The 17,804-nt window shown below is 38.9% G+C and overlaps 1 protein-coding gene across 1 annotated transcript in view; it reads left to right on the forward strand.

Annotated features, from left to right (window-relative positions):
* The first annotated feature begins 8,423 nt into the window (after nucleotides 1-8,423).
* LMBRD1 (LMBR1 domain containing 1) overlaps nucleotides 8,424-17,804 on the forward strand; it is a 104,338-nt gene continuing 94,957 nt past the window's right edge. Inside the window, exons 1-3 of the mRNA XM_035895621.1 lie at nucleotides 8,424-8,652; nucleotides 16,232-16,386; nucleotides 17,420-17,533. Coding sequence (XP_035751514.1) covers nucleotides 8,424-8,652; nucleotides 16,232-16,386; nucleotides 17,420-17,533 — 498 coding nt within the window. The remainder of the gene's footprint in view (nucleotides 8,653-16,231; nucleotides 16,387-17,419; nucleotides 17,534-17,804) is intronic.

Consider the following 17,804-nt stretch of genomic DNA (forward strand, 5'->3'; position numbering starts at 1 on the left):
GTCTTCACAGAGGGTTTATCTTCCCCACAGAAGTATTTCTTGCCATCAGGACCTAGGTTTGAATGTGAAATTAGACTATCCTAGTTCCAAACAACAAAGCTGGCAAGCCTTCTTCAGAGTCCTCCTTAGTACTGAGCTTTACTACATAAATCAGTGGTGTATCTGAGTGCATCCCAGGGCTGCCTGTGGTACAGGATGGCAGACTGCTGGAGGAACGTTCCCAGTCCACTGAGGAAAAAGCTATTTACGTCCAAGCACACTTCTGCAATTACGGAATAACAAAAAACTACACATACTCACTTGATTTGATGTATTTCTCCAGTGTAAAGACCACAAGAGTTGATACACCAAAAGCAATCTAAACATGATTTTAAATCTGGCTTTAAGTAGTGTCAGTTAGTTTACACCAAGGGAATCACAGAATTATGTTCCTCTCTGCAGATGTAACCACACAGCAAGTGTGGTGAAACCTGAATGCAAGTCATGTTATGTGAGGCACCTGTGATGTCTAAATTAAGGGTGTAATTTCCCCTGGGAAATCCAGCTCTGTGATTAACTATTGTCTGCAAGTGTCTCTCTCCCTTGATTTTAGAGTGACAGTATTCCTAACTTCAACCTGACAGCTCAGTTTTTAAACCAAATCTGTGCTTGGTTAAAGGTGTTCTAGAATCTGTGGGCATCCAACAAGTTAATTTAAACTTGTTTAGTAGGACCAGTAGAGCTTTTGGATACTTTTCGTTAAGGTAGTCTTATACACTTAGAAAAATTCTTTTTGTGGCTAAAAATTAACTACAGAAATGACCTACACTACTACAACACATTTTTTACAATTATGTAAATTGTTCACAAAGTGAATTGGATTGGCTTAAACCAATCTGAGCCTGCATTTTTAATTAAATGAGTCAAGTTCTATGTACAGAAGACTTGAATATTCCACAAGCACTGCCGGTAGCAGACATGATTAAATAAGAGTTTTTAGTTACATCATATAAACCCCTTCCATTTACATTCAGAGCAGCTGTCCTCAACGGTTGTATTGACACAAACTTACCTTGGCCTACAGTAAAGGTGTGCATATCCTTTTTAAATATAATCTAATTTTAGATGATAAAATTTAAATAACAATAATAAAAAAACCTCGTAGATTATGAGATGGTAAAATTTTAGGTGGCATTTTCAGTGGATGACTTCCACTCCTATGATTTTAACAGAATGTAAAAGATAAATTTTAGAATTTGTAGAAGAGAGTTTTCCGCTTATGTTCTAGGTGGTCTCAGGGAATATGGACAGGTAGCCCTAACTGCTCAGATTCCCACCTTCCTATATTTTCCTTCATGTCATAAATTGGTTCAGAAGTTTTAAATACTTCTCAGTCTACACCATTGCCATTACATTGAGTTTAAACACACTGTCCTACCAAACTCCCCAATCCTTTGCCTTGCCTGCACGGTGACAGTTTGCCTCTAGACTGGAGAGACAAGGCAAGGAAACCCTGACAAGGAAAACGGGCAGGAGACAGGAAAGATTCTTTGATATTTAGCCCATGGGAGGCCATCACTGCTCACCTATGTGAGCCAAAATAGCTAAAAAAATAAATCATCATATTAATTTAGTGATTTATTTCTACTCTGTCTTTGAACTATTTATTGGTATGAGAGTCAGAAGCTGAGGCAGTAAGATAAAGTCAAAGACACATAAGCTAAAATTAAGATACTCTGGTATCCTTTGACATAGAGTAACGAAATGGACTGGGCTGGATTCCTTTTCATCTCTTTGTTAAAGAATCACAAACTGATCTTGATGAAAACAGATTCACTTAATCTCTTTTGGCGTAGACTATCATGCAAGGCAGTTCTTTTTTAGATGCTATAAATTTTAGAGTCCTGTAAGTTTTTCCATTTAACAATGAATTGAGGTAACAGTGAAATATCATTATATGGTTCATTCCACACATGTAAGTGGGCACGGACATTAAACAAAGACTATATATTAGAGTGAATTAAGGATTTGATCTTACTTTGCTGATGTAGCCAAGGGATATGCTTTTGATGCTTAAGAAATACATAATCAAGCCATAAGTTTTCCCCTCTCCCTGCATATTTCAGTAGTATTTACCTTCTTTTCTCTGAAGTTAAAATATTTATTAAAATGTCTTCACAGCTGAAACAGTTGAGAAGTGCTTTTAACAATGAAAACCTATCAAGATTAAGAACAAGAACATCACAACACAGGAAAAAACGAAAATAGAAGAAAATACACTTCACTATTAAAATAATACAATAAGGAAAACCCCAGAAAATAGCATCATCAACTTAATTTCTAATTAAGCAACACTGAAAACAAAAATCAGTCACTATGGTTCACTTAAACACCGAAACATTTTTAAACATCTTCAGTAACACTTATCTAGACATGAATTTTTGTCATTCCTTTTCTTATTGTTTCTCCCAAAATAAACTTTCTCCTATAGGACCGATACCAGTTCTATTAATGACCTTGCCCTCTGCTTTCAGATTTGTTTTCTTAGCACAGGGTCATTCTCTCCCCTGTTGCCTATGGGAGTCCACTACTACATAACTCCACTCTAGGCTCCCGCCAGAAAGATTAAGCAAAAGAGAACTAGAAAGCTAGTGCAAGTTAAAATGCTTCTGTCTTTCTGCAGATCATGGGAAGTGTTGGTAAGTTATTTTATTTAGAGTGAAATTTTGGCTTCGCTGGAGTCAGTGTATACTTCGCTATAAACTTCAGCTGGGCCAGAATTTCACACCTGGTTTTTATGACCTTTCTTTAGTTGCTGTGAGCTAGGAGTATCGGAGACTTCACTCAAGCCAGGATTTCACTCTAAACAGAAAGTATTACCACCACTTCCTCTCATCCTCAGGGAGATGATTAAGAAATAAATATACTAGAACGATTGTGCTTGCCAGAAAGGCTTTTGTGGATCCTAGGTTGTGCTCTATTTAGTGGTAACAGCGTAACTTGAACAATAGCAAAGACAACAACAAAAAAATTATTTAGAAGCCGAGATTTCGCTAGCTTCTCATCTGGATTAAAATAAGAGTCCACAAAGGTATGCTGCAGCTAATATAGTTTTGGTTTTTTTTTTTTTAGTATGGTTGAGGTTCTTTTCTCTGTTTTGCTTTCTCATCCTTTTCCAGCCCCCATTGTGTGTAGATTCCTTATTTTCCCCTCCTGTAGTTGTTGCTGGAGTTTGTGATCTGGGACATCCAGACAGGCCACTGCTGATCTAGTCAGCTACCTACAGATTAAATTACATCTTTTTCCAGCTGTAACAAAAAGATAGCTAAATGACATGAAAAAACAAATTAACAAGAGGAAACCCTTGACTTTATTTTCAGCACATTTTGAATGAGGCTTTGTTATTGTCTGTTTTTGAGGCTATGATCTCTTCACCTGACTGTGTGTCAACCAAATTCTTGAAGTGGAGCTACCTGCATGTTACTCTGGAATTCATCAAATTAAAAGATTTCTCACATCTAGAAGTAGACTTTATAGAAGCTTTAACAAACTAGCTCTTTAAATAGAAGTAGCTCAGCTCTATTAGGTGAAACAGTTTAAATAAAAAGAGTTGAAAACAGATCTACTCACCATCTACTGTACCTTTGCAGGCTGTCTTTCCAGCCTATTCTCCTGAAAATCTTGCAGCTTTCAGTTGCTACTTACATTTCAGACTCCACCAGGTCTCTAAAAAGTCTTTACTTAATTGTCATCACAGAGACTTGGGATAGGATTTTATCTTGGCTGCAAAAAGCCTTCCTTGACTATAGCTTCATGCCGCTTGTTTTTATCTCCCTGTTGCAGCCTGACGCTGCTGAAGCTTCTCATAAAATGGTTGAGGTTGGAAGGGAGCTCTGGACATATCTGGTCCGAACCCTCTGCTGTAACAGGGCCATGTACAGCCAGCTGCCCAGAAACATGTCCAGAGAAGACATTTTCCATCTAGGCACACTAAACTACTTCCAGAGAAGATTCTGTTCTCCCCCAGGGAAGAGCAGAGGGTCCTGTCTTGGCAGCTTCTTTCCTTCCTAATGTCGTAATACCTGTCACAACTATTTTGCCTGATTTCTTTCATAATCTAGACCATAACATGACATTCAACCACTTCTGACAAATTCCTAATTTATAGGTGAGCTATACCTCTGCTTTTTGAAAAACATATGGCCTAGTTTTAAATATATGAAATTGTAAAGATTCTACCACATACCTAGGCTAATAGATTCATATGTAACCATATTTATGTGATTTTTATTTTTTACTCCATGTACCTTGTTTTCCTCAATTTATCTAGCTTCAGGCTTCAGCCTTTGGATTATGCCTTTATCTGTTAAATAACCTTATGGTATTAGAAGTCTTCCTTCTGTGTACAAACTTAGGCTATCTTCAGCTCTTCTCCTGAAAAACAAAGATGGATCGAGGAGCTTTTGTTTTATCTGTTTTTCCACTACAAAGCAGTATGGTTTTGTGGTGGGTTTTTTGTTTGTTTGTTTTGAGTTTTTTTCTGGAACCATGCTTGGATGGTAGAAGCTAACATAATGGCATAATTATACCATCAATACCATATAAAGAAGTAACACAGCTACATTACTGCTCAATATTTCTTTCTGTTAAGCCCCATCTTTTTTAAGCCATCACAGTGCACATGAAGCTATCTCTACTGCTTTTAAAAGAGTTACAGCTTTCAAAAAATGCTGTATAATGCTCAGCAAGCTTAGCCCTGGCAGTATTTGCCTCTGCAAGTGTAACCTTACATTTGATTTCACTGTATCACCTTTTTCCCAGGCAACCTAGATCACCCTACAAAAATGGACATTATTTCCTACTCAATCATTTTCATGTCAACAGCAAGCTAGTTACAATGTTTTCTAGCCGAGGAAAGCAAAGCCCTGTGCTCTGTTTAATGATGTTTATCTAGAGGTAATGTGGTAGTTTTGCAGCAAGCCAGCTGAGCAATCTCCAAATTTTAAGGGAATGTTCCAAGAAGAACAATGTAAGAACTTTTTTTTCTTTAAATTGGGAAACTGGAATGGGAAAAGTAGGACTGAAACAAGCTTTGAAGTTGCTTAGCAATGCCTCACCTAACTTTTAACTGTTCATATTGATTAAACTACTTGATCGGTCGTTAGTATCATTCAGACCTGCTCACTCTCATACACAAAGGTATACCAAAGGCCATGCTTGCAGACCTGCTTTATGTATAGAAACAGTCTGATCCTAACAGCAGCCACATGGAGGCTGTCAAAAACCAGTATAGATATAAGGGCCCCTGTTGTGAAGGAGAAAACAGCTAGTAGCAACAAAAGTTAATGCTTTAGACTTATTTAAAAGTCTATCCTATGGATGTCAGGTGTGTTTAGAGAAAGTACTCATATTTTCAACACACTGAGGTAGCATGTTATTTGTTTGAATAATGCCAAAAGCAGCAAAACTAAAACCCACATGGAATAAAGCCTGTCTAATATCATTTGCAACAGCTAGGGCTTCAAAGGTGATCAGCGTAAAACTGCACCTGAGCAAAGATGATGATGATGGTGAATGGAATAACAATCATAATAAAAATGCTCATGCACTAGAAAATGTTTTTTTAAAAAAACCTATAAAATGCTAGAAAATACCACACACTGGGTATGCTATTTAAAAGTGCATGAAAATTAAACTGAAGTGATTTCTGAAAGATTAATATCCTGGTTTTGGCTGGGACAGAGTTAATTTTCTTCCCAGTAGCTGCCATAGTGCTGTGGTTTGGATTTAGGATGAGAAGAATGTTGGTAACACCCTGATATTTTAGTTGTTGCTAAGCAGTGCTTACACCAGTCAAGGGTTTTTTCAGCTTCCCCTGCTCTGCCAGGTACACAAGAAGCTGGGAGGGGGCGCAGCCAGGACAGCTGACCCCAAATGACCAAAGGGCTACTCCAGACCATATGAAGTCATGCTCAGTTTATAACCTGGGGGAAGAAGAAGGAAGGGGGGATGTTCGGAGTGATGGTGTTTGTCTTCCCAAGTCACTGTTACACGTGATGGAGCCCTGCTTTCCTGGAGATGGCTGAACACCTGCCTGCCAGTGGGAAGCAGTGAATGAATTCCTTGTTTTGCTTTGCTTGCGTGTGCTGCTTTTGCTTTACTTATTAACCTGTCTTCATCTCAACCCCAATATCTTCTCACTTTTACTCTTCTGATTCTCTCCCCCTATCCCACTGTGGGGGGAGTGAGTGAGCAGCTGCATGGTGCTCAGTTGCTGGCCGAGGTTAAACCACGACAATTAGCGGTGTATGTTGATGCTGTAGAAAGCAAGGTAAAACATACGTACCTGCTAGGTGAACAGTAATGTTATACAGAGTCCACACAGTAGAGACTATGCCCAAACATGATAAAATGGAACTGATAGGTACCAGAACAAACAGAATTAAAACAAACAACTGATGAAACCAGGTAAGGGAGGGAACAATTTAAGCAACATCTCCAATAGAAGTACTTTACCAGTGTAAGAGTACTGGTATGGTATGCTACCAAAACAGCAGTGTAGCTGCAGCAAGTCAGGTTTTGAAATCCTTCAAGGAGGGAGACTACAACCTCTCTAGGAAACCTGCCCTGTTGCTTGACTGTCTTCATGATGAAGAGGTTTCTCATCATATCCAGTCAGAACCTCTCTCATTTCCGCTTGTGCCCACTTGTCATCCTCCCATCATGTACTTCTGAACAGCTCAGCTTCATCTTTCTTGATTACCTCCTCCTATGCGTTGGAAGGCTGCTATTAGGTGGCCTGAAGACTTCCCTTCTCCATGCTGATCAAAGACCAGTTCCATGCCACGAAATATCCTCCTGTAATAACAAGTATACACGCACAGAAAACAAATTATTTGCAGACTGTATTTGCTCTACATCTTTTATGTAGCCAACATGGAACAAACAATAATTTTGCTATTGACTTATCTGACTTATCTTACCAGATTCCCACCACAGTTTTTCTTCTCCGAGTGACTGAAAACATGCTTCGTGAAATGTCTTGATGTCCTTCACCTCTACAAAGAAGTGTGACCCATGCATCTGATTCTTTTGTGTGCTGCCTCTTTCATCTGGTTAGGACTTAGGAGACATTGAGTGTATTATAGCAAGCAGGCACCTTAAACAGAGCAAAATTTCTCATGGTGCTGTTTTCTTTGGTGACTGTAAGAAAGCAAATGATATCACAGTGAAGAAACAGGAGTGGGAAGTTTGTTTTTTAATATAAAAATAGATATAGACACAAAATAAATGCAAGTACATAATTATTTAAGTGAATACCTGCCTTTTATAATTTTACATAAAATCTGCACATTTCTAGTATTTCACACAAAAACGTTATCTGTATCACTTTTTAGTAAATGTTAGAAAGGATCTCAAGATTTAATAATCCAAAACAGTAGAACTTGGTTTGCATTTGCTTATTAGATAAAACATTAAATTACTAGCATATACTGTATTACTGTGTTGAAGACCTTGTGTGGTAAGAAGCAAAAAAAACCCCAATTTCACTAAAGAAGACTTTTTAATCAAATTAAAGCACAATGTAAAATATATGAAATAATAAAAGATAAATGAGTTATGCACTAATACAAATATGTACTAAGTGTTTCTATAGAAGGGAGGTATAAATAAGACATAGAAAAAAATTTCAGAAATCATCACTTTCACAGCCATTAACTGATCGCACAGCACTTTAGGTATTAAACCAAAAATTAGTAATAAGGGGTATTTTAAGACATGAATGAAGACTCTGTGGACTGGCTTATGAAGAATATTCCATATTTTAATTGGCTATGTCAAAAAGGGGGACAGATTCTGGAAAATGAGCTAAGCACTTCAATGACAAAACAAATTGCTGGAATAAAGGAATGAGGACACGGAGGTCTGTCAGTACATAAAAGAGAGACAGGATTGTACAAACTCTTGCTAGCTTGTCTGTCATGCAACAAGTAAGAGACCAACAGAGACTGGAAGATGAAGGTGAAAAGATCAATATGACCAGATTTAATAAGATTTTCCATCTCTTTTTGAATTACAGAGTTCATGAGAGTTCAGAATAGAAATGCTATGGTTGCAAATCTGTGAAAGAATGTTTTAGATAAGTTAGTCATACAATAATAGAAAAGGATTCATTCTTGAATATATAATAGTGAAGAAATAGCAAAATTTAGGTATGCTCTAGTTGTGCGTATCTACAGAAATGGAATTTTTTATGATGGAACTGAATTATAGGCTTGAATGCTTTGGAAAGCAGTGGTGCCATCGATAACGACAGAGCTTGACAGACAAAGATTTGGAACAACCCATTTTAGTTTTGAAAAAATAGATTTACTTTAAAGTTGATATATGCTTAACTACAAAAATCACTCGTATATTACAAACCAACTCCCGAAGTTCTCGCTATGCTAAAACTTCTGTGGAAACGAGAAATTTCTCAAAGTAAGGACTTGCAGATTTGGCTTCTACCGAGACCTCTGGCAAACCTCCTCTTGACTGCATCAGGCATGGAAATGATTTTGGAGATCTACGCTATGGGAGCCCTCTGGTGGGTGAGAGAGGAAAATGCCCCCAAAATGCCAATCGCCAAGACAACTCCTGCCACTGAAATTGGATCGAAGATTGCAGTGTTTTGTAAATATTAATTAAAATGTATTTATTTGAATCACCTATTACAAAATGGTGAGTTTCGATATCACTCCTCCTCTATAGTTACCCTGTTTTCCCCCCACTACTCAATTATTCAGCTGCAACCCAAAGAGAAAAGCAGTTCACATGCAGAAAATAAACAAAACAGGAAGAACATGTTAAACTAAATCCTTGTCAACAACATAGAAGAAAAAGTGTTTACTATATCATGTATCCACCTCTGCTGTTTCTATTATTACTGGGGACAGAGAACATTTAGTCTTAGTAGTAGCTTGAAGCCCTAGCATTCCTTTGGGTCTTGTAAAATAAGCATTATACACCCCAAAACTTTCAATACTGCATAAAGACTCTGAGATTGCCCCTCACTATGTACATACACAGGCCTGGCTCTGCATGGTTTCCATATACTCAGTGTTTTTTGACTCTGTATGTTTAAAAATTTTTTGTCTCAGGATGCAGGCAAAGACATCAGTATTTGGTTGTATCCATATTCACTGACAATCAAGTGATACATGATCTACATAGTTACAGATCATACATTTACAAAAGGATAGGAATGGCAGAAAGTAAAATAATTTGCTCTTCTGTGAAGTCAAAACCACAGACGTAACCAGTGCTATGCCACTACTGATCAAAAAGGCCTAAATGATAAAACTTCAAAGTCATCAGCCCCTTCCATCTAAATACAGTTGCTGTGTGAGTGGCATTAATCACTGACCGTTTGGGTATGAAGTGACTCTTGGGACCTTTCCTGGCGTTTTATCAGTCAAGTCTTATAAACCTCCAAGGATGGAGGGTACAAAACCTATCTGGGCTACCTGCTTCACTGCTTAATTATCCTTACACCTTTTTTTTTTTCTCTTCCATATATCCAATGAGATCCTCCCATTTCAATTTGTGTCTGCTGTCTTTCCTCCTACCATGCAACACTGACTCCACCATCTAGACAACCTCCCTGTCAGCCTGCTGTTAGCACCCCCAAGCCATCTCTTCCCCAGACTGAACAAGCCCAGCTTCTTCACCTCTCCTCACAAAGCAAGTGCTCCAGACCCAGCCATCGTGGTGACCCTCCCCTGAACTCACTCCAGTTTAACAATGTATTTCTTGAGCTGACAAAATTAGATTCATCAGTTCCTTCTTTTCACATGGAAGCATTAAGCCTACCTTTTTTTCTCATTTTGAAACAAAAGGGAACTTCCATGCTCCTGGGTATGGGTTTAAGGCCCATTTTGTTGCTTGGAGATGAGGCTCAACCATTCACCATAATATAAAATCACCTCTCCTGTGCTGCTAGACAGCCCTTCGTGTTCTGGATTCTTTATGCAGTCCATATGCTAGGTTTAAATAATGTAAATGGCTTTGAATCAGTCTTCTGAGCCAGAAGACATTCACCTTTATCGTGAAGATCACCCTCTAACTCTATCAAATGAACAAAACCCTAGATCCTTTGTTGACGTCCTTATAAGGTATACTGAGGTGGACTAACTGAAAGATAGTAACTGAAATGACTGAAAGACTGTGCAGCTTCCTATATTGATGTTTCAGTGGCAACAGTAAACTCTTTGGAAAACAGGGAAAGCTGAAGAAGCTTTCCTTGCAAATCCTGCCCGTTTCTGGCACTCCCCTGCTTAGGGACCTTCTGAGCTGGAGGTTGCTGCTCTATCAGAGTGCTTAATACTGCTTGACAGACCTCTCATCCATAAACTTCTCTATTAATTTTTAACATATGCATACTCTTGGTATTCAAATCATCCTAAGGTAAGGATATCTATTTTTTAAATTGTATGAAGCAGTCCTTTTCTAAGTCTGCTGCTTGTTAATCCATTTTGTGCCTGATTTTCTTGATATAAGCATGACTAATTGTTCTCTATTCACTGTTCCTCATGCTAGCTCAGAACTTTTAAAATTCTAATATTTCTCCTTGAGTAGCATCTTTTCCAAGGCGGCGATTCCAAATTACTTACTTTTTTCTGTGCACAGAAGCTATTCCTTACTTTGTTCATGCTCGTCCTCCTCTATCTCAAATTCTGTATCTCTTTTTGACATGGACATCAAAACAGCTCACTGCTCATGAAGTATAATGACAATTTGGTTGTCTATCCCCTTCCTATTACTATCATTATTTGCCTTTTTTAATACCTCTGAAGATTTATTTTGTCAAAAGCTAAACTTACTGGCAGCTTTGACATTAAATTTATGGTGTTAGAATTTAGTCTACTGTTTTGCTTGCTCTCCATCTATTTTCCTCAGTCCATCCTGGAAAAATGTCCAAACGTGTTCCTTCCAAGTTTATGCCTTGGTTGCAGTCTTCCCATGTACAGAAGACCAGAAGTATCTCTATTAATTTAGGACAAATATGCAGAAAATGGTACTTTGGATGTTCTAATATAATCAAGCAGTCAATTCATTATTTGACCAGTAGCATGAGAAAAATGCTGGGGAAATCTCTTTTTATTCTGACTGAAAACATCAGGCAGAAAATTTCAGGGGAATATAACAGGCCACACTCATTTTTGTTGTGGGAATGTTCACACATTTCTGTTGTGGAAGTTCACATTGTTTTCATTCTAATCAGCTCATACAGAACTGTAATTTACATACAGAACAGCTTTTAATTATTTTTTTCTTTAAAAAAAAACCACTTTAGAAATAAATTGACCATGAAGGCTCCATTTTTACAAGCCCTCATTAAAGAAAATGTTGCTGACCTAGACTCTCTATCTCCTGGAGAAATGAATCACCTGTTCTGCCCTCAGACTCCTTTTTTAAAATTCTGGTTTTGTTGGAAGTAAACAAAGCGAGGAACAGAACAGAAAAGAACCTCCATAAACAGTATTATGCAGTTGTTAGTAACATATTAAAAGAACAACCACTCTCAATTCTTCCACAGATTAATTCTAAATTTCTAACTCAACTATTTAATTTAGCTTGTCACAACCTCTCTGTTCCAAATTTAAAAAAACCCCAATTTTTCCCCTACTTCAATGCTACCACAGCGATAAAAGACACACACATCATAATGCACAGATTAGCTATTCCTCTCCACCCTGTGTCAGTTCTATGCTTTCATACAAAGTTTACTGGTCCCAAACTATGCCAGGTTTTATTTTGCATGTTAGAAACACCCATGTTCTAGGGACTGGGCTTTGCCTAGGACAATGATCCACTTTACATCAATTATTATGTATAGCAATTATATAATTTGATTGACATAAATTATTTTTTGGAATTTATTATAAAATATATATTTCTTATATATATTTATAAATTTATAATAAAAATACTGTTAAGAAGGACACGATAAATAGACATAAAAAGTGATTTGATAGATTGATGGCATGGAAAGCCTATCTGTAGCCTGCAAAAATAATGATTTAACTTTTGACTTGGGTTCCCTGAAGAACACCCCATCAGTGTTGATGGGTATGCTGGGAGGAACACCACTGTATGCTTACCTTCTTCATATATGCTTTCCCTAAATTCCACTAAATATTGAGAAAACCTTTTTCCCAAGCCAACAGGATCATCTGTTTTTCCTCAGTGTGACATCACTACTTCTTTTGAAAACTGTTCTCTCCCCTACACATACCCAAAACAAGAACTGAGCTGAGTTAAACCAAGTTAAGGTCAAACTGGAATTTTCATGAGGTTCATAAAACTATGCCTTGTCCCAGTTTTTCATGGAAATGTTGAGCCACTGAAACAACAGTACCAACTACTGATACTGAGAAAAGTTTGAAGGGAAAATAAGGTTTCTCTCCATGAAAAGGAACAACAGACTACACTGAAGCCAAGCACTCTGAAGAGATCAGCATGATTGAGGAGTTTGAAACAAGGTAACATTTTAGGATAAGGAAACAATACAAGGAGCAAAGACGTAAAGGACACCTCATGATGTTCTCTATTATCCTAGAGATAAATAATAACCAAGCTAATTTTGGGAATGCCTTCTAAAATATTTATTAACTATCATGTAGACTGACAGATTCCAATTTTGTTCTTTCTTTCTTGGCTATGCACGATACAGTGGAAAGTCTTATTCATAGAATGAAAATTAACTCTTAATAATGTTTAAGAAGAAAACCAAAATCGTGCTACTGGTTAAATGAGGCTAGTAAGCACTGAAGTACAGCGATGGAAGGAAAGGTGCCTGCATTGACATAATAAAGGATAAAAAAAATCAAGCTCAGAGACCTAGTTTGGCCTGCAGTAATGGTAAATGAACTACAGCATTAAATCAAACAGAAGAAATCTCAAGAGGTTACAGTCAATTTTCTTCACGCAAGTTTAAGGACTTGAAAACAAACAAACAAAAAAGTAAACCACAAGTTAGTTATTACTGCCAATGGTTAATTGCGCATAGTTGCACGGTACCAGGTCCAGTGTGTTCTGTGCCATAGGGCTTACAGGTTTTACTGGACTCTAAGCCACGTAACACAAAAAGTAACTGCACCTTCAAGTACAAGACCATGATACATTCTGTCAAATACTGCTAAACCTCCTTCTCTTCTAACATGAGAAAAGCAAATAGAGAAAAAGTAGAGTTAATCAGAGAATTTAAGTATGGCATTGCCATCAGCCCACACGTTTTCATCCCCCTTGAACCTTGTGGGATTATCAAGTGGTGACAGGAGCAGCTCAGTCAGGCGAGAAGGTGCACCTGCTCCCTGTTGGTATGTACACTATCTCGTTCAAGTATGATACTAATCCCTCGTCCTGGTCAAAATGAAGACCGTATCTTGTTTCATATACTTTAATTTCTACAACATCACTCCTCTTCTTTCTCTGTCTTTTTACCACATGAATACTTTATTAATAACGAATTTGTGTAGTTTACTTCTAAGTAGCATCTAAGACATTTTTCATAGTTTGGACTTATTTCTCACTGTACATATGAATTACTATAATTGTTATTTTAGAAAAAGAAAGATTTTATTTTATAAACAATATACATTTAAAATGTTGTAAAAAAAATTCTTTTCTTTATAACACAGACTTTTTGCAGTCCTTTTTTTTTGGCACTGTGCAACTCTCTTGCCCAGGAAAGTGAAGAGGGTATTGAGGGAAGGCCACGGATAACAGTTATTTTTCCACACTACAACTGCTACTGTCACAATGCACGTCAGGTTTTTTTTGAGGACATGGTAACAGCATTCTCTTCAGACTCACTCATTCTGTCTTCACTCACACATTCTCTCAATGATCTGTAAAAATCCCCGATTTTTTTTTTTTTTTAGTATGTGCAATGAGAATTTTTAAAGAGTCAGTTAATTACTAGCTTGCAGTTATCAACCCTAGCTACAAACATATCCAACAAAACCTTTTCAGAAATCATTTCACTTTTTGTACAGACCCACTTTTTGTATTATTCTCACCCTGCGACCCTGTACACGATGCCTTATGCAAGTACTTCTATCCACTGCCACTCTTTAGCATATTCACTGATCTTGCTGCACATTGTGGCATCGTGATGACAAGCTTTTACTTGCAAGAGCAAAGAAGCGTGAAAGAGGACAAGACAAATCTCTGAGTCTAGGCAAGAAAAGAGGCACATCCACGACTGGAGCATCAGGGAGAACAGCACTTCAGGGACAACTGCTAGGCTCATCTTATAAGCCATGCTAGCTTAACCTGGCTGTTGGAAACACAGCACTGGCGTACACCACTGCAGCCAAGATAGATCTACTGATCACAAGGATCCCAAGCACTCATGCAGCACCACACTGTCTTTCAACTGGGAGGCAACCAGTAACTTCGGTACGAATGAGGCCGCTTCACTGGCTGGCCCATACCACAACCCCATACCTTCCTTCAAGCAGTAACTGCAAAAAATACACCCATTCTTCTGGCCTTCTCTTCTGTTTGTGTGAAGTGGAGATGTTCCTTCTGCACTGGTGACCAATTGCCTCATCTCTTATTTCTTGACCCATGCTCTCTCATTAGTCTTAATGACCAATGTGCCTTATGGAGTTTTCTTCTGTGGTTGCTCATTTTCACCCCATGATATAACAACACAACTGAGGTAGACTTGGGGCACTACAAACAGTAGTTGTCCCAAAAGTTGTCTACAGTGACAGGGAAAAATAAACATAGCCCTGGTATGCCAAGCAATGTCTAACCAGCATATCCTCAAGGGTGGTCCTGTCAACAGACATCGTGAATACTCAGAAATCTGACCTCGAATTTATCTGTGAGCACCCTCTTACAGACAGAGCTGTGTGAATACAGCCATGAAAAATGTTAGTCTTAGGTTCCCCAAGAATACTAAACAAGGGGTGAAATGTCCGTCTCCAAAAGATATCATGAAAGTTAACACATCAACTGAACACCATTTTTAAGTCTGAAATTTATAGGACTTTGGTTGGCACAAGGCACAGGAGAAAGGTCACTATCTGAATAATTAAAAAAATTACTAACTTCACTATGAAACTGTGGGGGGTTTTTTTGCATTTTTGCATGTACTTTACACCTGCTGTGCCCCAACCAACACTAAAAAAATTGAAGCTGAGTCTCTGAATTCTCTTTGTAGATCATTCTTCAGATAAAATCAGCAGATCTTTATTAGAATAAAGGATAAAATGCTTTGAATTTATAAACTCTGAATTTTAGGGAGTCGTGAAAAAACATTCAGATAGCTAGTGCCAACATGGCATTGAACTTCCATTTTGCCCACACTGTCCATAAAACCATTACTTCCATTCCAACAAAGACTGAAGTTCTTCCTTGAAACTATGAATTACAGTAATTATTTTACACAATCAAGAAAAATTTTTCACTGAAACCTTGAAAATCTTGCCTGTTACCCAATTAAGACTAAATTAGCAACCAAATTAACCAAATAGGAATGGATCTGACAGACCGATGCCGATTTCTTCAAAATTACCATTTACTGCAAAAATATAGGAAGATTTTAACAAAAGACTCAGAATTTTTCTGTTAGTGGGAAATATATAATTTTGTTTGTTTGGGGTTTTTTTTTTTTACTGTTTGATAAACTAAATAAACTTTTAACTGTTTAGAATGGAGATGATTTTTTGATTATGCTGAAGTTACTCTTATGGCTTATTTACTAAAGCTTTAGTTAAAGTTAAATATTTATGTAACCATTTCAGTCAAAAAGATTTGTGGTAGGATATAGCTACAGCATTTCTTTTTTTTTTTTTTTTTTTTTTTCTTCCAGCAGCCTTAATTCTTAACTAGGCACAGGTCTCTGATTTTTGGTATTTCAATATTTTATTGATAAAGGTATGGAGTGCTGTACAAAACATAAAATCTTTATATACTCCAAGGGCAAATTACTTCCCTTCCCACTTGGGAATAGTTTATTTTTAATGCTGTTCTTTAAGTTTTTAATTCTTCATGGGTTCTAGGGCCATTTTGAATTATAACATACATATTTAATAGTAATGACATCCAGGGAAATATTTTCTGTGGTGGAGATCATACATACACATTAATAGTAATATATTAAAAAAAAATCTAAGAGGAAATACGCAATATAGTTATCTGCTTACTGACCTGTAACTAATTATAGTTATGTAGTTTCTGCTGCTCTTCTCATCAGACTACGAGCCCACCTGGATTGCCATGAACTGTCCTTCACTTGGCTCAGGAGCACCACAGCCACCTGCCTGTGCCTTTACACCAAATGGAAATCCAGCACAAGCATCTTCCCCTCCAGAACGAGCCTCCCAAACACCACCACTGCTCCACCAGGAGGCCCTTTCTTGCAACGCTACAAGCTCACCGAAAAACTACACCCGTGACTAACCATCCAAGCAGCTTGTGAATAACCACTGCACTCTGCTTCCATCTGCACTGCCCTCACACTAAGTTAACACATGGTACGGGTATTTGGACCTGCAAGGAACATTTCCCTCCACGAGCCAACACATCCCCTGTGAGTACCTACCTGCAAGGTTTACAAGCTCTCCAAAACCTTACTCAACTCCATTATCACTTGGTTCATGAATTCTGCCACATGCCAGTACCCTCCACACTGCCCTGACAACAGCAAAGTACAGCATGTGTCCACTGCTCTGAGGGGAAGCTTCCATTTCTCCTGTCCTCCTGAACACAGGTCCTTGCAAAGCTGCCCATCTGAATTCCTGCCACCCCAAGCATAGCTTGTGAGCACAATCACAACAATTTCACCATAAATTGAAGCCCAGAAAAGATGTCAGCCACTTTGTGGCAAAGACATTCCACCACTCAGACCACCAGATACCCTCTCCTGAGAGAATGAGTCCACCTGACCACACACCTCTCATATAGCTGACAAGCGCCACCACACAGTACTGTCTCATATATAGCCCTCATACTAAATTAAGGCTCAGTAAAGGCAAAAACCAGTCTGGGGTGGTTGACAACAGATCCCTTCTCTCAAGGCTATGAGCCCATGAGAAGTCCCACCTCTCACCTGACCTCACACTTAGCTCATGAGCACTGTTGGCGCCACAAGGTCCTGTCACCCACATTGGCCACACAGCAACCAGAAGCTTGTTGCTCCAGGGCCCAGCTCCCCCTGCCCCAAACGGTCTCTTCTCAGAAGGCTACAAAACAGCCTGAATCTCAACAACCTCTCACTTGGTTCACGAGTACCAACAAATGGAAACATAGCAAAGGTATCTATTTGCTTCAGGAGGAGAATGTGGCCACCCCTGCACCCTGGCAGGTCCCTTCCTGCAGCTCTGTGAGCCCCTTGTACTGAGGCTGATGAACTAACAAAGCTCGTTCATGTTTTCACCCCTAGGCCACCCGCACGCCAAACAGAAACCCAGCACAGCAGGCCGTGGTCCAGAGCGAAGCTCCCAATCTTACCCCCTTGGGCACTCCCGCAGACTCCTTTGCACCTGACCCGCACGAAGTGCTCACAGCAGATTAAAGGCTGAGACAGGCGTCAGCACCCTCAGGGTGAGCCTCTCCCACTCCCCGTGCCACCAAATCCACACCCTCAAGGCTACAAGCGCCCCCGAGCACTCCTAACCCCACACCGACTCCCACCCCGCGCCCGCCCTCACACCGGCCGTTAGCGGCCCCCGCTCTGATGCAAAGCTACATGCGAGACCACGACCTGCCCTGAGGCCGGGCATGCCGCCGCACGCTGCCCCCGTCCCCCGCCGCCCTCACACGCTGCG

Source organism: Egretta garzetta, unplaced genomic scaffold (assembly GCF_000687185.1).
Source record: "Egretta garzetta isolate BGI_Z169 unplaced genomic scaffold, ASM68718v1 scaffold55, whole genome shotgun sequence".
Classification (NCBI taxonomy): domain Eukaryota; kingdom Metazoa; phylum Chordata; class Aves; order Pelecaniformes; family Ardeidae; genus Egretta; species Egretta garzetta.